This window comes from Mauremys mutica, chromosome 24, assembly GCF_020497125.1.
Source record: "Mauremys mutica isolate MM-2020 ecotype Southern chromosome 24, ASM2049712v1, whole genome shotgun sequence".
Classification (NCBI taxonomy): Eukaryota; Metazoa; Chordata; order Testudines; family Geoemydidae; genus Mauremys; species Mauremys mutica.
The window spans coordinates 105615-128722 of NC_059095.1; the positions used below are offsets into that span (position 1 = coordinate 105615).

At 39.5% G+C, this 23108-nt stretch overlaps 1 protein-coding gene across 1 annotated transcript; it reads left to right on the top strand.

The window, feature by feature from the left end:
* The first annotated feature begins 505 nt into the window (after nucleotides 1–505).
* RAB8A (RAB8A, member RAS oncogene family) lies at nucleotides 506–13972 on the top strand. The gene is made up of 8 exons (XM_044998570.1): nucleotides 506–711; nucleotides 2128–2188; nucleotides 5345–5405; nucleotides 6143–6220; nucleotides 7869–7958; nucleotides 10217–10282; nucleotides 11012–11062; nucleotides 12322–13972. Exons 1-8 carry the CDS (start codon nucleotides 552–554, stop codon nucleotides 12412–12414), a joined length of 660 nt encoding a protein of 219 aa, XP_044854505.1. The 5' UTR covers nucleotides 506–551; the 3' UTR covers nucleotides 12415–13972.
* The last annotated feature ends 9136 nt before the right edge of the window (nucleotides 13973–23108 follow it).

The following is a 23108-nucleotide window of genomic DNA, read 5'->3' on the forward strand; positions in this document are numbered from 1 at the left end:
CTGTGATCCCTCATCCCGAAGGTCTGGCAGCGGCTGCCAGTGCGAAAAGCCCATTTTCTAGACACAGCCCGTGGCCCTGCCTGTCCCCGACCCGCGCGGGCGGTAACCGCGCCAGGACTCAGGAACCGGTTAGCTGCAGTCCCGCCTTTCTTCCAACGTGACCAACGAGCCTCGCTGCGAAACTCCCACCGGGGCCGCGCGCGGGCAGCGGGGCCGCCGCTCTCCTCACGGGCCGGGAGCGCACCCGGCCCCAGGGGGGCACGTGCGGCCCTACCGAGCTAGTCTAGCCCTGGCCAGCGCCTCGCCCTACTTCCGCTACCGCCAGCGAAGGACCTCGGGAACAGCAACACGCAGCACGGCAGCCAACCAATCAGGAAGCAGGTTACACAGTCGGCAAGGCGCCCTACCAATGGGGCTTTGGCTTTGTGCTCTTCCTGCTCGGGAGCTGGCAGGGCGGGATGGGAGGTGACGCATACCTCAGCTAGCCAATAAGGGCATGAAGCGGGTGTGAGGGGCAGGCGTCTCATCCTGTGAGGCCGCGCGAGAGGCGGATGCTGCCTGAGGGGCGGGGCCCAGCCCGGTGGAACATGGCGAAGACCTACGATTATCTCTTCAAGCTGCTGCTGATCGGGGACTCGGGCGTGGGCAAGACCTGTGCGCTCTTCCGCTTCTCCGAGGATGCGTTCAACGCCACCTTCATCTCCACCATCGGTGAGCGCGGCCCGCAGCCGGGCCGGGTGAGCGCGGCCCGCAGGCGCGTGTTGCTAGGCGCCGGGCGGCCCGTGGGGCTGCGGGAGAAGGGGCCGGGGCGCTGGTGTTCGGGTCTGGCGAGCGCAGCCTGGCCATGGCGTGTGCGCGCTTACGGATACAGACCGCCGGGAGAGCCCGAGCTGCCGGGGCGGGGCCGCGGGACGAGGGGAGTGAAGGGTTTATCTGCCACTGTAAATTCAATCGAAATCGGGCAGCTCGGTCCGCAATAAGCGTCCCCACGCTGTTTTGCCCCGAAATAACTCCCAACTGCAAACCGGTCTACATGCGGTTTGTTTGCAACATTTACACTGCCAAAAATCCCTACTGTAGGCGAATATAGACCAGGATAAAAGTGCTTTTTCCAATATAGCTTATTTTGGTTGGAGAACTGGTATAAACTACACCAGTAAAAGTATTTTCCTGCCAATATAAGCTGTGTCTGCAGTAGGAGGGTTTGCTGGTATAGCTGTACCGGTAAATTTATTGTAACGTAGACTATGCCTTAGTTATTTCAGTGCCAGTTGTGTGCAGACAGGTACTTAGCTAGATAGTGTACTTCTGTACTTGTATTTTCTTTTTGCATAGCAGTTGAGGTTTCATACATTAGTAAATGGGGGGGGGGAGTAATGTTACATCTGTAGAATTACATATGGAATTAACAAACAGTGTTGCTCTGAAATCTGACTTATTTTTAGTCATACTAAAATAAGACTTTTCAAGTGTTAATTTTTATTATTACAGATGCCAGTTTTTGACATGTTGCCTTAGTAAGAAAAGACTATGCCACTGCTAAAATAAATTCTCTAATAGTCTATTAGAATTGAGAAAAGAGAAATCTAATAGATTGTAATTAGACAAAACTTCCAGCAACCCTGTGTGGCATAATGTTCTGTTGACCTTGATACAGCTTTTCTGAAGTTATATTGAACTGTACATTCTGGTTCAGCTGTAGCTACAGTAGGTTAGGCTTTGGATATGACTGTACTTAAAGGGTTTTTATTTATTTGGTGTAACAATGTTACAATTTCCCTGCTGGTTTACAACAGGTCTGCTTTCAACGGAGGCCTTGTGAATGTCTTTGTTCAGAATGAGCTAAATGTTGTTAAGAACTCTATGTATATATATCTCCTCACTATATGTTCCATTCTATGTGTCCGATGAAGTGGGCTTGCCCACGAAAGCTTATGCTCAAATAAATTTGTTAGTCTCTAAGGTGCCACAAGTACTCCTGTTCTTTTTATGGACATTCAGAATTCACTTTGCACCTAATCTATTAACTAAATGGAATGGGTGCCTTTGTTTTGGAAAGTTAAAGGGGAAAAAGTGTTAATTTGGTCTTTACTGGAAATCTTAATTAATGTAGGTTTTTTTCCCCAGGTATTGACTTTAAGATTAGAACCATAGAGCTAGATGGCAAGAGAATTAAACTGCAGATATGGTAAGCATTTGCTTTTAAAGCTATATGAATTAAGATAAAATGTTTAGCTCATGCCAAGTATCTGTCTTTGCTTCACAATTTGCATACTGAGTGGTGATATTATCAATAGGATTTTTGCCCTAATTCTGCTCTTGGGGAGGTTATAGTAGCCGAGTTTATTGAAGATGGGGTTTATGGAAAATAGATCCTGTCAAACTAACTTGATATCTTTTTCTATGAGATTACAAGTTTGGTAGATGAAGATAATAAAGTTGATTTAGTAGAGTTCTGTAAAGGTGTTTTGATTTAGTACCACATGAGATTTTGATTTAAAAAAAAAAACCAAAAACCTAGAACAATATGAAATTTAACATGGCATCCATTAAATGGATTAAAAACTGGCTAAGTGATAGGTCTTGAAAATGTAATTGTAAATGGATAAGTCATTGAGTGAGTATGTTTCCACTGGAAACAGTGGAGTCTTGCATGGATAACACTAGAACTAGGGGTCAGCAAATGAAATTAATAGGCAGCAGGTTTAAAACAAACAAAAGGAAGTATTTCTTCACACTACACAGTCAGTCTGTGGAACTGTTTGCCAGAGAATGTTGTGAAGACCAGGATTAACAGGGTTCAAAAAAGAACTAGATAAGTTCATAGATAGGTGCATCAGTGGCTGTTAGCCAGAATGGGCAGGGATGCAAAACCATGCGCTGAAGTGTCCCTAGCTTCTGTTTCCCAGAAGTTGGGAATGGGCAACAGAGGACGGATCACTTGATGATTACCTGTTCTGTTCGTTCTCTCGAAAGCACCTGGCATTGGCCACTGTCAAGACAGGATACTGGGTTAGATGTACCATTGATCTGATCCAGCATGGCTTTTTTTATGGATCAATTCTTGGCCCTATGCTATTTAACATTTTTTTTTAGTGACCCAAAGAAAAACATAAACACTGAAAGATTTTAGGTGACACAAAAAGTGGGGGAGTGGTAAATAATGGTTCAGAGATGCCTGGTAAACTGAATGCAAGCAAATAATATGCATTTTAATACGGCTACAAGTAAATATATACATCTAGGAACAAAAAAATATAGGCCAGACTCTATCCAGGGAAGCATTGACTCTGGAAAAAGTTTTGGGGGTTGTGGTGGATAATCATCTGAACACTAGGAGCTTGTGTGATCCTGTGGCCAAAAGAGCTAATGCGATCTTGGGATGCATATACAGAGTAATCATAGAGATCAGAAGGGACCGCAAGGGTCATCTAGTCCAACCCCCACCAAGATGCATGATTTGTTGGGTCTAAATCATCCAAGACAGATGGCTATCCAGCCTCCTTTGGAAAACCTCCAGTGAAGAAGCTTCCACAACCTCTTGAAGCAGTTTGTTCCATTGGCTTACTGTTCTTACAGTTAGGAAGTTTTTCCTGCAATTTAATCTAAATCTGCTATGCCAGTGGTCCCCAACCTTTCTGTTGCAATAGCATATTCATGTTCCCAGAAGAGTGTGGACGACCAGCCGCCAAGAACCAGCGTCATCGAGAAGCGTCGCCGCTAAAATGCTGCCGAGAAGCAGCGGCATTTTGGCAGCGACACTTCTCGGTGTTGCTGCTTCTCGGTGGCATTTCGGCAGCACTCCTTGGCGGCAGGTTGTCCGGCAGAAATGCTTCCTTGTCAGTAGGCGGGTGCCATGGCACCCGCGGGCACCGCATTGGGGACCACTGTGCTGTGCTGGGGTTTGAACCCATTGCCTCTTATTCTGGCCTCTGTGATAAAAGAGAACAATTTTTCCATCCTTTTATGACAGCCTTTCAGGTATCTGAAGACAGCTATCAGATCCCCCACCTTAGTCGCTTCCAAACTAAATATACCCAGGTCCTGCAGTCTTTGCTCATATATCTTGCATTTCATCCCTTTAATCAACTTTGTTGCTTGCCTCTGGATGCTTTCCAGTTTCTCTACATTTCTATACATTGGTGACCAAAATTGGACACCGTACTCAAGCTGAGGCCTAACCAACACCAAGTAGAGCGGTACTATCACCTCCTGTGACTTGCATGCTATGCCTCTCTTAATGCAACCTAAAATTGTATTTGCTTTTTCTGCAATAGCGTCACATTGCTGACTCACGTTGAGGTTGTGATCCATCACAACTCCCAGATCTTTCGCAGCCGTGCTGCAGTCAAGCCAGTTTCCCCCCCCATTCTGTATGTGTGTGTGGTTTTTTCTTCTTCTTTGAATTTTATTTTATTGTCTATAGCCCAGTTCCCCAATTTATTAAGATCCCTCTAAATTTTTGCTCTATCCTCCAAAGTATTGCCAACTCCCCCTAGCTTTGTGTCATCCGCAAACTTGATCAGTATGCTCTCTGTCCCTACATTCAGGTCATTAATAAAGATGATAAACAGCATTGGACCCCGAAGAGATCCTTGTGGAACCCCACTTGAGACCTTCCTCCAATCCAAGATCATTTAATTAATCCAGGAATCTCAAGTAGGAGTAGAGAAGTTATTTTATCTCTATCTTTGGCACTGGTGCAACTGCTGCTGGAATACTGTGTTCAGTTCTGGTGCCAAAAATTCAAGAAGGATGTTGATAAATTGAGAGTTCAGAGACCAGCCATGAGAATGATTAAAAGATGAGAAAACTTGCCTTTTTAGTGATAGACTCAAGGAGATCGGTCTATTTAGCTTAACAAAAAGAAGGTTAAGGGGTGACTTGATTACAGTCTAAAAGTATCTACGTGGGGAACAAATGTTTAATAATGGGCTCTTCAATATTGCAGAGAAAGGTATAACACAATCCAGTGCCTGGAAGCTGAAGCTAGACAAAATCAGACTGGAAATAAGCTATACATTAATTAATTAACCATTGGAACAATTTACCAAGGGTTGTAGTGGAGTCTCCATCACTGATCATTTTTAAATCAAGATTGGATATTTTTCCAAAAGATGTGCTCGAGGAATTATTTTGTGAAAGTTCCCTGGTCTGTATTAGTCAGGAGGTCAGACTAGGTCGTAATGGTTCCTTCTGGCCTTGGAATCTGTGAGGATAAATCTGTAGATTTGATGTGTTTAAAGAATGTCCCTGTAAAGTTTACACTCTCTCTAGTGACCTTAATTTCAGAATGTGTTCAAGTGGTTTGCATGTACTAATTGGATTTGCTTAATTATTTTAGGGACACAGCTGGGCAGGAACGGTTTAGAACAATCACAACTGCATATTACAGAGGAGCAATGGTAGGCATGATGTAGCTGAATTTTTTTTCTCTTAAATCTATTTATAATTTGTAGAAAGTGAAACCATTCAAGTTTTACTATGAAGCATAAGCATTTATAACTGTAATGAGCTTCAGAACTTGAACTCCGCTTGGTGAAGTATTTGATAAGACCAGTGCTCCCATCTCTATGTTCAAATTATGCTGCAGCAGCAACCGCTGGTGTGGGAGTCCCACAAAGTCAGACTTCCGGTGTAGGGTGACCAGACAGCAAGTGTGAAAAATCGGGACGGGGTGGGGGGTAATAGGAGCCTATATAAGAAAGACCCCAAAATCAGGACTGTCCCTATAAAATCGGGACATCTGGTCACCCTATTCCAGTGTGACCTGCATGTGCATGTTGGTGGCAGATAAATAATGTGTGGCTTGCTAGGACATAGGTTGCAGTACATCTCAAAGATTCTTGTACTCTAATGATATGTAATAAATTTAACCCAAGCTATGTAGTAGAAAGATATTTGTTTTTTTGTTTCCTTTCAGCAGTTGCTTCTCTATGCAAGTGGTTTGTTTGTTTTGTTTTGGGGGGGAGGCAGGGGCTTGTTGGTGTGTATATATATTTTTTTTAATTCTAGTCTTTCAGAATTTGTTTCTTTCTGTCTTGGACATGTCTGTAATCTTTACAGAAACAATTGTTAGTTGAAATTAAGTTGCCATGTCTTTTTTTGTTTTTCTTTTGTTTTGGGTTTTTTTAATCTTTAGGGCATCATGTTGGTATATGACATAACCAATGAGAAATCTTTTGAAAACATTCGGAATTGGGTCAGGAATATTGAAGAGGTAACTTCCCATTTTATTTACAGAAATCTTTCATATTACATATACTGTCCCTATGTAAACTTTAGAAAAGTAGTTAAAATCAAAATGGTTCAGAGCTGTGAAATTTGTCACTAAGTTGTGTATGTTAAAATATTTTTTTTTATTTTTTTTGTGGAGTGATTTGGAGAGGTGGTGTTCGTCTGAAGCTCCAAATCAATAATATCTTCTGGAATTTATTAGTCAGTAGTAATTCAATATACCCGCATATAAGAGCAGACTACATGAACTGGAGTATTTCCTGCAATTAAGAAATCCAACAGTTGACTGATTCTACCCTGACAGCATTCTAATTATTTCTAAACAGAGCACTTACTGGTGCCACTCAATGCCCAGAATATTGCAGGCATGAGATATTGTCCTAGTTGGAGCCGTAAATTCCTGGAAAATGTGCTGAAAGCATTGACAACTTCGATGCTGAACAACACCTAGTTCATCTTGTTGGTGGCATTTTGCATTTATTGAGTACTGCTAGAGTTAACTCAGTAGTTAGTCAGAATTCAGAAATTATTTGTTAAGCTTCATAACTGCACATTGTAAGATTTTTCTCTAGGATCACCCAAAACTATGTAAAATAACAAAATCCTAGGTCTCTGACAGGGCTTTGAAGCTGTGCTCCGGCTCCACTTCAGCTCCAGGCAAAAACCTGCAGCTCCACTGCTCCGGAGATGCTCCGCGCTCCAAAGCCCTGGTCTCTCAACTTTATGGACCTAGAAAAAACAAAGAAGGATAGAGAGAAGTGATTGTGATAGAGTCTTAAATGTGTGTATTTCATGATGTGAAGCAAAAATGTTGTACAACTTGTACAGCTCAGTTATCACATTACTTTGTCCTACAATTACCATTGTACCTGTCTTCACTTGACTCCCATTGTCATAAAAAAGAAAAGTTTCCTAGTCAGCTGAGCTGCTTCCTTTATATTTTTCCTTCACTGGGAGCATGCCTTGAAAGGGTGAGGTGGCATGGTCTCTTGGGCCAAAAGCGATTTGTTAACTCCTGCATTGCCAGTGTGGGGTTGATACACCCCGTCATATAGGTACACGAGACAAGATATAGAAAGCACCATAATTACTTCAGATGAGTGTGACGCAATAGTCTGGATAACTTTCTCTAAGACTTAACGGTGAACTGAAAGTTATGTATCTTACCTGCTTCTAATTAAAAAGTCAATTTCCTTTTTTTGGGTGGGGGGAGGGTAGGTATAAGTGGCACTCTGGGCATCTGACGTGCAGTGACTTTTTTGCTGTTCATCAAATGCATCGTACCAGTTCTTTACGTACGTGTGTGTGTGTGGAGAGGGAGTGCACATATTAATAAACATTGCAGTTCAGAAATGGCAGCAGTGGATTTTTATGGTATGAAAAACTAACTTTTCCTGTAATTATTGTGAATTCACTGCCTTAGTTACACTATAAGTCTGTAGCTTTTGGGAGCTGGGTGGAAGAGAAGAGTATGAGGTAAGTTGTATGTTCCTGGCATGCTGTCAGAACTCAGTGCAGAGTATAATGGTCTCTTATAAGAGAGAATATGTATTAAAAGGAAACGTCTTGAACACAAAGCCAACAAATGTTCTGCAAATAATTTCTTACCTTTGTGCCCATTTTCATCTTAGCACGCATCCCCAGATGTCGAGAAGATGATTCTTGGAAACAAATGTGATGTGAATGATAAAAGACAAGTTTCTAGAGAGCAAGGGGAGAAGGTGAGTGCCCCAATTCCGCTGTGTGGATAGACACTAGTCTGTTGTGATTGAATCCCATGTTTTTCTAAATCTCTTTGGTATGGACAATGACCAGTTCTGAGCTCTGGCTCTCTCAGGCACAGTCTCAGTTGGAGACCTAGTGTCTGACATCCTTCTTGGGCAATGAGAGCCACAGTCGGGCCACCTTAGATGCTGGAACTGGTGCTACAGACTTCCTCAGCCCCAATTGTTTATATATATATATTCCTCCCAGAGTTCACCTCCTTGTGGGAGCTCTGGTTTCTTGAGTCCTTCAGAGAGAACGTGGCAGTAAAGCAAGGAACATAGATTTAGCACAGGAGTTTCTTAATCACAAGCACTTACACATGAGTTACAGATCTATGGAAAACAACAAACTCCTGAATGCAATTCCCCTAGTCTGACCTCACTGCCCCTGTGAGTTTTGGGTTTGGTATTAGTCTTTAAACCAGGCAGCCTGTCCAGCCTTCTTGGCCTGGTCATCTTGTAACTGGCAGTGTAATGGAGTCACCTGTTTAGAAGGATCCCTTTTTAAAACAGGCTTGGGGTATGTCTACGTTACAATCACTGGGTGTGATTGCAGTTCAAAAAGACATACCTGAACTAACTTTAATCTCACTAGCTCAGATCTCAAAACAGAAACGCTGTGGCTATACAAACATCAGTGAAGACTATAGAAACCCACCTGAAATCCTAGCCCGCACTGAAGCTTGTGCTGCCACAGCTTGACTGTTCGAGGACCCAAGCTAGTTAGCTTGGGTCCATGTCTGCTCAAGCTGCAGTTACACCCAGCAATTACAGTCTACACATCCTCTAAGTCCCTCTTGTTGCCCATGTGTTTCCTCTGGGGAAATTCCAGGGTCCAAAGTCAGTTGCCCTCTTAGTAGAAAACCCATTCCAGTGGGGAAGAGTCGTTCATTGTTGAAGGCCTTTGATTGCTCTGTCACAGGTTTTTCAGACAGTTTGTCCACTCCCTGTCCAGCCTCTGCTATGAAATGGATACTCTAATCCACTGTTTACAATGCTAAATGATGTTCAGAAAACTGAATTCATTAATTTGATGTAGACACATCCCCCAGATTCTCACAGTGAGAACAACATTGTATTGTGTATCAGTGATCTTTATTGCAAGAGTTAAAATTGTAACAATTCTGGAATGCTTCAGGAAACTTATCAGCTGGTGTGTGTTTCATTTAGGAGTACAGGTAGTAAATGTGAGCATAGAATAATTCTGTCAATGTGTGCAGTATTGCATGTAGACTGAAAATTAAGCTTTTTTTTTTTTTTTTTCAAAAGCAAGAGTTGTCATCCTTTCTCTAAAATGTTCCCAATGTGGCACGTTAGGCTGTGTATCCTAGAAGTCTTATTGCTTAAATTCATTTATTTTTAATTAGACTTTTAAATACAAAAATGCACCTATCCATGTTTTCTAGACACCTTTTTGACACACTTTATGTGTTTTTAAATTATAATGTAAGAACATACCACAAATTCTCTTCCTTTTTGAAATTCCCCTCCACCCTTCCATATTTTCAAATATATGAGAGGGAGGAGATAATCCTATATAATGAAGTCTTATTCCCCAACCATTGGGACAAGAGTTTCTAGGTGTGTAATGACAAACTTTTTGAACAAAAGGAGGAAAATTTACATACTCTGGAAGTCCTGCTTTTCCCTGAAGGCCAGTGGAATGAGGCACATTGACACACAGAGCTGGAAGAGACAATCATGCTAATTCCTCATAAATGGCAGTAGAGGTCCATAAAGGTACAGGGAGCCACCAGAGCAGAACAGCTTGCAGGCACTTAGTTTTATAATTTGTAAGAAACGTCATACTCATCATCACCTATTTTTGCTGTTTTTTTGTTCTAATTTGTGTTTCTTATGCAAAAATATCAAATCTCACCTGTCGTCTTTGTGTAGGTATCTTGTCGGGATTGTCATGAGTGCTTTGAAAAAATATGCATATTTTTACCTTAAATACAATGCTTTAACTTTCTTTTTAAACAAGACTGCAAGTTAAATCAGTGTAATATAACTAGGATACTAAAAAAACAATTTGGGTAAAGAGAAATTATTATTTATTTTTTTTTTTACTTCTAAAAGATTCTGTAGTATCTGAATTTCAATTTAATGCTGCCACTTTGTGAAGTTCTCTGTTCAGTACCATGGCAGGTCCTGCACAGTGAGAATGAATTTGTATTCAGGGCTTATGTCTGATATAAGAATTTTTTTTCCAGCTAGCTATTGGTTTTGGAATTAAATTCATGGAGACTAGTGCAAAAGCGAATATTAACATAGAGAATGTGAGTATTGAAATTTTTTTTCTCCTAGTACAGGCTATTTTATTTAGATTTGTACATAAAAGCAATAGGAGCATCTATCTATTTTGACTACATGCTGTTAAATCCTATCAGTTATTGGCAATGGGTTTTTATCTAACTTAGAGGGTCTCATGGAAGTATTTTGCAAAGAAGCACGTTCCACTATGTAAATTAAGTTAAAATAATTTTGTACAATTTTATCTGTATTTACTATGATTCTCTGCTTATTAAGAACATTTCTTCTGTCCATCCTGATGAATGGTTTTGGTATGAACCCCTCTGTGCTGGGCCAATGTGAATGTGTGTAAAATCTCTCACTGTGCCCTCCAGAGGTGCCACGATTGGGTGTCTCTGACATCCTGCTGCAGATTCTTCAGCTACTGATGGATTGACTTGAGCTGGTATATTCTTTCATACCGTAATCTGCACTAAGTCAGTTTGTAGTAACTTCAGTGACTCTTGCACATCAAACCAAAGTTCTGTGGATCAATATCGGTGGTCCTGGAGAGAGAGACTTTCTCTCTGAAATTGAGTTCATTTTTAAACTGTTAAAGGTTTCCAAATGGTAGGTCACAAAAATATTCCTGTCTGAAAGGTTGACATTCACCAGTACTTCTTGGTTTGGAGTTAAAAAAGCAGCTTTTATTAAACAAACTTCCACATGTATAGGTAGCTAATAAAACACAAGTTTTAAATATGCTCCTACTTTAGGCATTTTTCACCCTTGCGAGAGATATCAAAGCAAAAATGGACAAGAAATTGGTGAGTAACTGTTACTGAGTCCAAGCCACTTGTAGTGTTTTGGTTTTGGTTTTTTTTAATCCCACTACAGTATTAAATTGACTAGAATATTTGTTTTTTGTGGTCTATTCCACTTAGGCACATTGGGGATGGCAGACATTTTCTGTCAGTCCTCCAATCAAATCTCTGGGTGCTTTTTGAATACAAACAGATGGCTAATTCCTATAGCGTAAAGTCATAACTGAGAGAGTTTTTTAAATAGAGATGCTCTAAAGTTGCTAATAAATCCTATATTGCTTTACTGAAATTGTGGTGGGAGCTATAGCAAAGAAACTAATCGATGAAATTCCTCACTCTGAGGCCTTGTCTACACTATGGGGGGAGATCGATCTAAGTTATGCAACTTCAGCTACGTAAATAACGTAGCTGAAGTTGACATACATATATCTACTTACTGTGGGGTCCACACTATGCTATGTCGACGGAAGACGCTCTCCTGTTGACTCCCCTTGTGCTTCTCAGGTGGAGTACAGGAGTCGACAGGAGAGTGATCTGCAGTCGATTTAGCAGGTCTCCACTCGACCCGCTAAATCAACCGCCGATGCATCGATTGCCACATGTTGATCCCCTGGTAAGTGTAGACAAACCCTTACATTCTGATTGAATCATAGAAATTAGAAATGGGTGGAGGCCGATCAGGTTGATCTGTACTGGACCCAGTGTTCTCCAAAATATTATCATGTAACCAGTTCTGGTTATGGGACTAGCTTCTGGGATTTTTATCACCAAATCATGTTTTACCTGGTGCATTTCTAAAAATTTCCTTCACGCAGCAGATGAGACTGCATGAATTTTGGTCCTATTTATTAAACAAGATTAACAAAGAAGCATTGTGTGACTTCTACTGAAACAAATTCCTATATAGGTTTGGGTTTTTTATAACAACCACCATGTGACATAGAAGTGGGTGCAGATATAACCGTTGTATTTGGGTCTTGCTGATGACTCAGATGTCTTAACGAGACCAATATAAAAGTTGTGGATGCTTTCACCTCAATAGGCATTTGAATCCAATAGGCGCATAAAGAATATGCACAGTCCATGTTTGGCAGAGCCTGGTTTAGCAGAATTCATTTTTTGATTTTGAGGGAGGTGCTGGGTTTTTTGTTTTTTGACCTGCTACAGAGAGCATTTTGAATCCAGCTCAAAAGTAAAGTAAACTTGCAATCATGCTAGTTAAATATAAATAAATTAACCTTTTAAATTCTTTGCGTCTTTAGGAAGGCAATAGCCCACAAGGCAGCAACCAGGGAGTCAAAATCACACCAGACCAGCAAAAGAAAAGCAGCTTTTTCCGATGTGTTCTTCTGTGAGGGACACTGCCTTAACCTGAGCATCTGCTCAATCAAACTGGACTGTGCCTGTTCTGAGTGAGATTTCCTCTGTGTGTGGATTTAACACTTTCAATATGTCGTGTCACACTGTGGCCATCAGAATAAGATTAAGAAATTGTTTATTTTAATAACTGTCTGACTCTTCAATTTTGGAGATGAAATTTTTTAAATATTTTTCTGTCACACCTTCCGCTTGGCATATGCATTGTCTAGGGAAGGGATACAGATCAAAAGTGACCTCCGATAGCACCTTTACTGACAAGCTTCACTCTCTGGGTGGGGGTTTATATCTGTGTCTAAAGTAGAAAAATTAAGTTTAAATGACTTTACACTGAAATGCCAACATTAATAAACTAATGGTATGTGTACATGATACATGCATCTAAATGTCTATAGATACATAGAGCACAATCACTTCAAAACAACAAAATGCACTTATTATAAACAGTTACTTATAGCTTTCAAATGATGGGTAGATGCTTTCTGCATATCTATCCTTTTGGCTATCACAGGAAAAAATCACTTTTGTCTGCATGTCACTAGTTCAGTTCCACCGTTCTAGACAACCAACCAGTAAAAATGAAATGAAACACAATGCCTCATCAGAAAGAAAATATCTATTTTTTTTAGAACCAAAGTGTGCTGTAAATATAATAAATCCTTGATATGAGAAGTTTTGGAGGAAGAAACTTTTTATTTTCCACATGTTAGGGAGGACCATCCATAATATATTTGTCGATTATCAAGGCATCTTTTAAATTGTCGGAGATAATTTTATTCTATACTCTTGTGCAAATGATCTGTTTCTCTAATCTGTTATCTATAGTTATAGGCCATGGTTCAAATATATAGTCCATCTTATTCAAAAGTAATGACGTAACTGAATAACACTATGATGGGCTGCATAAGTTTTTAATTTCATAGTTGAGAATGACTGACTTCAAACAAACCTTTCATTACTTAGTGGTTATTTCTAACTTGTGAAAACAAAAATGTAATGTATTGCATTGCTCCTGTATGAAAATGCACACTCCATATATTGACACTTTCTGAAAACTGGCTTTCTTTTTTTCGGCTGAGATTTCTCTTGCTCCCATGCCATGATTGCTTAAGATTTAAAGTGGCAGTGAACTGTGTTAACTATGTATGGCAATGCAAATGATGAGGTACAGGAAAATTGTGGTGACCCTTAAAGAAAATATACTTCTGTGTATGGACACTTTATACACAAAGGCACAACACATTCCAATATATAAAACTTAACAGCCAAGCAATTTTAAGCTCTTTTTATGCAGCTTTCAGGTTAATGGTTGTAAAACTGATTTTAGTTAACTAGATTTGAAAAGAAGCCAACAAGTGTAAGCTATTTACAAGCTGCTCTTTCTGTCTGGTAACTGGCATAATGGTAAAAGAGCATATTTGAAGAGAATGAACGTATCAGCAATGTCCTGCAACTCACTGGAATTGTTAACATGTTTTGTTTACATTGACAACTGCACTTAAGAGAAAAATAAATTAAAGCTCATTTTAAAATTGAGTTTTTACTCCCTACCTCTGTTTCCTTGAAGTCTGCGTGAATATGTTCCAACCTCTTTTCTTGCAGTAGCTTTCACTACTGTCACTAGAGTTAAAGGTCAAATACATTATTATAAAGTATTTTAGTAACTAATTCTCCTGCAGGCAAATATGAGCTCAGTCTTTTGGCTCAAACTGAATACCAAACGGAAACTAAAGCTTTACTCTCTTGCACACTTACCATGTAACTTTTTAAAATGGCTTTTTTTTCTATGCCTTTGTCCAGTGTTGAATTGTTAAACTGAGCTAATTTTGTTCGTTAAGCCATCTGCATGTAACATGCATTTTCCAACAAGAATCAAGTAAGGATTTTATAATATGAGGACTTGACAAGCATGCTGAATGATAAACTTCTCTAGAGTAAAATAATTCAGTTAATCATGGCTACCTACGCAAACTAAAAGGGTCCTTTGTATTTTTGCATACAGCTAATACAGAGGTATAGGATGGACATGCAATGCTACAATGGTAGGATAAAGAAGCATTTTTTAAAGGTTCTAGGAAGTCATGAGCAGTTGGGGTGGTTTAAGGGTGAGATGGTGGAACAGTGTTGACAAACAAGATTCTCTAACACACATTTAAATATGTTAAAATGTTTAGTTTCTGTTTTAAAGCAGCGAATGAGTAATGTTCAGCCTCCATCCTTATACCCTGTGGTAGCTGGGTGTTGCAGTCCATATTATCCTTTGGTTCGTGACTATAAAATAGTGGGCACTTTGATACACTATGCGGCCTACAATTACATGGCATCCCATGCTACAGAGTTATAAGGCTTGATGAGGGAGGGAGGGAGGAAGGGAGTATTCATTTCCAAACAGAGGTTGAAGGATGGAGTTGTGATCTTCATTTTTCTAGATCTTAATGGTTAGTACATTAGTTCTTTTTAATGTAAGTTAACTTTTTTGTATGTGAATGTCCCATGTTTATGCAGGTGGTTGCACCTGTTTATATACCTACCTTACAGCATCATGATTTTTCTTTACAGTGATTCTATTTTACTTAATTCACAATTATATTTTTGCTCAAACTCAGGAAGCTTCATGCAGTTAACTGTGATTTGCTGTCACCACTGTACATCTAGGATATATAGTCTTGACATAAAAGTTAAATCAATTTTAAGCAACATGAAGGCTGACATTCTAACGTAGCAAATATGTATATAATAATAGTGAATTAATGTTTACGGTTGGATACATGCTTTCCCTAAGTGCCACTAAACACTGACAATGCTATATACAACTTGTAGCACTTTCACAGATCTTGGATAAATTCAGCATATAGCTGAACACTTTCACTAGCACTTTCATAATTAAATTGGTATTCTAGAAAAAAGATTTTTTTATATCAACATGTCCAGAAGAAGCAACAAAACAACAGCATAGTCATTCATCACATATGTTCAGTAGCCCAGTTTTGTTTATACATGGAGGGCAAATCTAAATTTTCAGTGTATCAAGTTTTGTAAAACTTTGAAGAACTCATTAGTTACTCGAACATATTTAACACACTTGCTGCAAAGCTTTAGGTGTTTTTAAAACAACTAAAAATACAGCCGTTACTCTAACAATTGACGCGTGGCTTGCACAGAAATAAACCTACTTCTCTAGCACAAATTCAAAGACATTATCTCAATTGTCTTCATTTAATGACATCACAAGATCTTGTGGTTGACTTGATCTTTGAGGGTGGTTGGAATATTTTCAGATTGGCCCACCCAAACAGAGGTCTCAGACTTTCAATACCCTATCTTTCAGTAATGAGTGAGGGTGCTTTTTAACATGTTGTCACCTGGATGTGCACTAAATGTGGTCACCTGAGTGCACTAAATATTTAGCAACATCAGAGCCTTATGCCAGCACCAGGCTTTCAGCTTCAGATTTATGAATCCTATGGATTATTTTAGTCTCCTTACCACTGCTGAGAAACATTTGGTCCCTCCCTTTAGGTGGGATGTTATTAACAACTTCTGTTTGCTGTTAGGGTGTTCTTTCCTCTTACTTTCTCTGGCTGATACTGGTGCCCAGAGGCCACCATGATTTAAAGGTGTTCTGTGGGACTTGAAACAGTTGGGTGGTACACTGAATAAGCGACTGGCGAAGAGCTGCTTAAAATATTATCTTCATTTGTACAGGATGTTTATAGGGGGATATGGAAGAACTGACCAAGGCGCACACATATTTGTGATCATTCCTAGACATTGCAAAGACTCATCCAAAAGAATGCTGTTGGGTAGTGTGCACTCTGATTACTGCAGGGTGACTTGCTCCATGACTAATTTTTTCAGATCATGGTGGGTGTGTGTGTGAATAAGGTAGATTGGCAGGCTGGCCTCTCTCCAGCCCTTGCTGCAAGAATTATATACTCCCAATAGAATGTCGGTCAGGGGTTTAGTGAGACTTGGTCACTAAGGAAAATCTAACCTCATTCATACCAACTTTTAAAAAACCTGTAAACATTTTTCTTTCAGTGTTTTTTAGAATGAGCACTGTTGGCTGCTCCCTCTGTGACAATGCCTTTCTTAAAATGCACTCATTGGTTTTCATGTTTGTATTTTTAAAAGCTGTTATGTTTATTATGTGGTATTTGTTTTTACTCTGTTGTACAGGACCCTGAACATTGCATAAATAAATTTCTTATGAAAAGAGCAGAACTTTTTTCTTTGGTTTCTGCCAGTTCTGTTCATCTTTCATGTGTATATAGCTTCCGAAATAGAAAATAGGCTATTTCTTCCATTAAAGAGAAGAGGCAAGAACTTGGTAAGTTCTGGTTTGGTCTCAACACTTTCTTTTTCCTTTAATTTCCAGTCCTCTGTTGAAAAACCACCCCTTATTGCTCTTCTGAGATAACAGTATCTAGCATAAAGATGCTTAGCAACAGGGCTCATTTTACTGCAGAATTGAGTTGACTACTTTCAATTTTATTGGCCCAACATCTGTTAGTGGAAGGTTACAAACTTGCAAGTTACTCAGAGCTCTTCTTCAGGACTGTGTAGCTTGAAAGCTTGTACTTACCACCAACAGAATTTGATCTAATAAAAGATACTATCTTACCTACCTTGTCTCTCACATCTTGGGGACCCACAAGACTACAACAACATGGCAATTCAATTTTATTATTCTGTGTATTCCCCTACTCTAAGCACCCACTCTTGCATTTATTTGGGAAACTGCCATAAGAGGTGATTATTTAATTTTGCTGAAACTGCCACACCATTAAAAAGTCACATTATTTCAGACTGATGTGGGGATTGAACCTATGAATCTTGGAGTGTAAGGGATTTCAGTGTTAAATGTATCTGTAGCAAAATTAATCATTTTTATTGCATACAAATTCTTAACATAAGTCTCATCTATAAAAAAGGATTGTAGACCTAGGGTCAGTTATGTACAAAGCATAGGTTTAGAAAATTGCTGCAGTAATGTGTGGAAACTGGTCACTGGTGTAGGAGATGGACCATTGTAAGAATATACAAAAAGTAGCAGTGATAAATTGGATTATTTTATATAACCACACATAGAGCTTTCCTCCAACTTCCTTATCTAACTACATGTATGAATTTAACTAGGGCAAGAGGAATGCAATAAATGCCAATATTGCTGTTTCCAAACCTTCATAGTCTTAACTCATTAGTTTTATTGTCAAATATCAGGGGGTCGCCTCTGAAGAAGTGAGGTTTTTTACCCACGAAAGCTTATGCCCAAATAAATCTGTTAGTCTTTAAGGTGCCACCACCTTGTTAGTTTTATTGTGTATTGTGTGTAATGGATCAGGTGAAATGGTTCCAGCATCCCCATCTTAGGGCACCTTCTTTTTACACAACCAGTTCTGGATTTATTGTGGAGTTCCTTCCAGCTCCTACTTCTTTCCTCTGGTTAGCATGCTTATCCCCTGTCATATTGCTAGCAAACAGCAACAGCTGCAGCTGCTCTCATACACGATTTAATTTCCAAAATAGTTGATAATGTACTTTATGCAATGAAGGAGTTGTGTGTCTTCAGTTTTCTGACGTACCATTTAGTATCCCACTGGTGCCTGTGTGGTAGCTTAGCAAGCTTACAACCTAACCAATTAAACTTACTGTGATATAACTTGCATATCATAGAAGCAGCAAAGAATCCTGTGGCACCTTATAGACTAACAGACGTTTTGCAGCATGAGCTTTCGTGGGTGAATACCCACTTCTTCATCTTGCATCCAAAGAAGTGGGTATTCACCCACGAAAGCTCATGCTGCAAAACGTCTGTTAGTCTATAAGGTGCAACAGGATTCTTTGCTGCTTCTACAGAACCAGACTAACACGGCTACCCCTCTGATACTTGCATATCATATTAAATGCAATGAAAATATACTCCATTGTCACTTCATAGAAAATTTATAACACAGCTGCTAGTGAAATCCAGATTCTAGTAACCAAAAATTAACACGTTGTTGGGTATATAAGTAAAATACATAATAGATGACAAATTCTGAAGTGTGTTCATGTGATGTGTATGTTCTACTTTCTTGTACAGCTGCCTATTTCCAGTATTGGCTGATTGCTCATGAAGGTAACAACTGTTTTTTTAACTTGAAATTGTTTATAGGTTAAAATTGCTGCTAGCAAATCTATCTTCTTTGGATATTTTTAACCCACCTCTTGACTTTAGCCAGTTAGTAGCTTGCTTCTGAACCTGATAACAAACTCCACCTTTTTCTTTCTCCACACCCGCCACGCATATCCTTGGGATGTTACTGCCTTCCAAAAGGCAATTCATCACCTTCTATTGAAGACCATGGAAAAGTTCATAACTACAACAAGCCAAATCGTGAGCATTAAATATAGTTTTCCTAGCCATCTGGAAGTTGGGCAGTGACAGCAGCATGTTACCAAGGCAGCTGGGGCCCTTGATTCAAGGTTGACACCTTGAGTAAAACTTTATAGGCCCAGAATGTCTCAGATGCGCTAGGGTTGATTTCTAAAGCGGGATGCTAACTGCTTATATGGCATTGTACCAATGGCCTAACTGAGTTGCACATTTCTATTGCAGTACAAGGTGCTAGTGGAGAGGTGTGAGGAAATGTCCAATTAACTCTAATACAGAGGGACCACTCCACTGGCTGCTGAATTAGATAAACATCTGCTGTGTATCCAGGTCAGCTGTACTTAACTGTCAGCCCTCTTGGTGAATGGTTTAGTTGTAGCTGTGTCAGTCCCAGGATATTAGAGAAGCAAGGTGGGAGAAGTAGTATCTTTTATTGGACCAACTCATGTTTGGTGATAAAGACAAGTTTTCAAGCCACACAGAGCTCTTCTTGAGCTCTGGGAAAGATAGCTGAAGCATCACATCACTGCCAGGTGGAACAGATTGTTTAACATAGCACATTCTGAGAGACCAGTCAAGCACTTTTTTGCTAAACAATCTGTTCTACCTTGCATTTAGCTGTGACACTTGGAGTATCTTCTCCAGACAAAGAACAGCTGTGTGGGGCTCAAAAGCTTCTCTCTCTCTCCAACAGAAGTAGGTCCCATAAAAGATATTACCTCCCACACCTTCTCTCTCCAGCACTCATGGTGAGCTTTGGTAACACCTGCAAGTAAAATAGAACCTGCTACTACCCAAGTCTGATTCACTGAACCTCAGTTGATTATCGTGTTCCTTTGTCATGAATCCTCATGCTGCTCAGTGTCCTGAATTAAATATTCTGATTCAGCAGGAGCATTTGAAGGTGAGAAGCATTGTGTCCTTTCCCATATTAGTTAGAAAGATCTTTTAATTATCTCTTTCAAATAGACTATACAATCAGTTAACAGTTATAATCAACCTCATTAATGCCTTAACCATGAAATAACTTCAGCCCAAAGTCACTTGAGTTAATATTTAATTGGTGGATGTTGGAGTACCTTATTCAGGTGCTGGTCTCTATGAACCCATCTACCTTTTGCCCCCTCCAAAGTTTGCATTTCATGTCTTTATTTGTTGATATAATAAAACATACCATGTCTTTTGTCTACTGGGCTTTCTAACTTTGAGATTACCCTATTGTATTCTGGTTTGTTTCCTGGTATACAAAACAAGCAGCACAATTACTCTTTATTCAAATTTACTTCCTTTAGTATTCAGAAATCTATTTCCTGGAATTCTTAAACAAATATTTCACTAAGGAAACTCACTGATGTAAGGCCTTACCCATCTGAGACATGCTGTCAGGGTTCCCTCCCCACTCTGGGGTACAGATGTGGGGACCTGCATGAAAGACACCCCCCCCAAGCTTATTTCTACCAGCTTAGGTTAAAAACTCCCCTATTCCTTGGATTAAGTAACACTGCCACCACCAAGTGATTTAAACTAACATTTAGGGAGGACTACTTAGAACCCTACCTTCCCCAAATATCTCCCCAAGCACCTACACCCCCTTCCCTGGGGAGGCTTGAGAATAATATCTTCACAACTTGGTACAGGTGAACACAGACCCAAACCCTTGGATCTTAAAAGGATGAAAAATCAATCAGGTTCTTAAAAGAAGAATTTTAATTAAAGAAAAGGTAAAAATCACCTCTGTAAAATCGGGATGGTAAGTACTTTACAGAATAACAAAAGACTCAAGAACATAGAGGATCTCCCCTCTAGCCAAAACCTTAAAGTTACAAATCCAGGGATAAACCTCCCTCTAAACTAGGAAAATCACAAGCCAAAATAAAAGTAATCTAACGCATTTCTTTGCTAGTACTTACTAATGGAGGTGGATAGCTTGCTTTCTTAATCTGTCTCCGGCAGACAGACAGACAAAACAAAGCCTTTTCCCCCTCCCCAGATTTGAAAGTATCTTGGCCCCTTATTGGTCCTTTTGGTCAGGTGCCAGCTAGGTTACCTGAGCTTCTTAACCCTTTACAGGTAAAAGGATTTTGTGCCTCCGGCCAGGAGGGATTTTATAGTACTGTATATAGAAAAGTGGTTACCCTTCCCTTTACATTTATGACACAAGCCAACACTGAACTGAAAGCTAAACATGGCTGGAAAGAGGCAGAATGTGTAGATTAACAATACTGCAGCATTTGAGGTAAGGTACCTTGATGTTTTACATTATGAATGTGCTACGATGTGTGAATTCTCATAGTAAATTCAAACGCTGCAGTTTACCAATCTTTTTCTGAGATCAGTATTTGTTTGACACTTAGGGGTTGGGGCCCAGCTAAAGCTTTTCATTTGTAGAAATAATTTGTGCCTGAATACAATGGCTGCTACATGATTTGCACCTGCAAACAACTACCTGAGAGAGAGAGAGACCACCTTGGTGGTGCCTTGGCAGTTAAGAATTAATGAAACATTCAAGTTGATGTTTCCCTAGTTTAAAAGAGAGGTGGCAGCTACCTGGCCATTTTTAGTGAGAGGCCCTTTACCCTGGAACTTGCTGCCCTTTTGGTCTCTTGTTACCAAATTCTATGAAGCTGCTCTGCTCTTCCATCCCTCTTGAGGAGGGGATGTGATGGAAAAGGTTTAACCAGTGGTGGTGGTGTGATTTTAATGCTGATTTTTTTTTTTTTTAGTGGGTGAGGGGGAAGGAGGAGTCAATTATTTAAGTAGTAAGAGTGTAAATGGTTTTATATTCTTGTTATAGTTATGCTAAGAAAATTGGGAGAATAGAATAGGATTCCAATTCTTTTTTGTCTGTGCCTAAAAACCTGTTGATTTAGCATAACAAATGTGGGTTTTTTTAATAAAATTTTTACTGTCTGCTTAGATACTATTTTTCATATTTAAATATTTTGGTTGTTTTAGAAAAATACAGTGACCTGCAACGGGAAATCATATATTTGGGACCTTCCTTCCTTTGTGACATATAAAGTAGATCTGAAAGGTTTTATTTAAATTTCAATTTTTTTTTCTTTTTTTAAATTTTGTTAACATTAGAAATATCAGGTCTCTTCTTCCCTGTTCTGCTGGAAGAGTCTATATGCAACAGGGAGGAACCAATGCAAATATAATAGCACAAGAGTATGAAAATATAACAGTTGAGTAGGGAGGGATTTTTAGTCACTGTTTTGAACACCAATTTAATTCAAACTTGATACATGCTTGGGGGGGAAAAGCTGAAGCTTCAGTCACCCTCACCCCTTCAATTGAGGCTGAAAAAAGAACTGGAACAGGAGTTTAATTTATCAAGAGTCCTCTGGTTTAAAACATTGCAGACAACATTTGATGTTCCGTAGGTAAAAAAAACAAACGGAAAAAGCATTCATCTCTGTTGTATGAACACTTCATAAGTATTAATGGACTTATCTTCACATCACTAGAGTGAGCTGGGGAAGTATTATCACCATTTTACAAATGAGGAACTGAGGTACAGGAATGGAGAAATTTGCCCAAGACAACCCAGGAAATCTATGGTAGAGCCAGGAATGGAAGCAGATCCCATGAGTCTCAGTCTGGCACCTTAACCACAAGACCATCCTTCTTCAGTCTTGCTTTGTATGGCTTCTGTTTTCAATAATTGTTGTATGGCCCTAGAGCCTGGGAAATAGGTACTTAGATATTTGTTCCTCTAAATATTTTACAAATCACCGTAAAACAGTAAAAGGCCCAAGCACAATTTTTCCTCTGCTGGTTACCTTTTAAAAATTACACAGACAAGATAATGTCTTTAAGAGCTATTGATAGCACAACAAAATCATTTGAGGACATTTTTTATGTATAAGAAGTAGTTTAATAATTTGCATAACACACTGTAGAGTAACAGCCTGTTACAATTTGTTTTCCAACTTGTTTAGAACTCAAGACAGGCTGTTGACTTCACAAACCCAATGTAGTGCAGAGTGGCCAGGGGGCTCAGCTGCAAAAATCAGGACTTTTTATGGGAAAAATGGGACCACGATTACAATAAAAAGTTCTTTAATAAAGTGAAATCCGTTCTCCTGGGCTCTAATGCAACAAATCAAAAACTCTATTTGTGATGATAATATCTTTATCCATTTTCTTCTAGTGCCCTGTCCACGCTTCCTCACTGAGGAGTTAAATAATGGATGATTCATTATTTCAGGAAAGATTACAAAATATAAGACATTGGAAGACTTGGTGAACTTTCATAAACATAGTTCCATCAGACCTTACACTGAACTGTTA

Bases quoted from the DNA above. Each gene is read 5' to 3' on its own strand.
- RAB8A (XM_044998570.1), top strand. From the start codon at position 552: ATGCTGCCTGAGGGGCGGGGCCCAGCCCGGTGGAACATGGCGAAGACC. The intron at 2,189-5,344 runs GTAAGCATTTGC...TAATTATTTTAG, and splicing joins AGAATTAAACTGCAGATATG to GGACACAGCTGGGCAGGAAC. The intron at 11,063-12,321 runs GTGAGTAACTGT...TTGCGTCTTTAG, and splicing joins CAAAAATGGACAAGAAATTG to GAAGGCAATAGCCCACAAGG.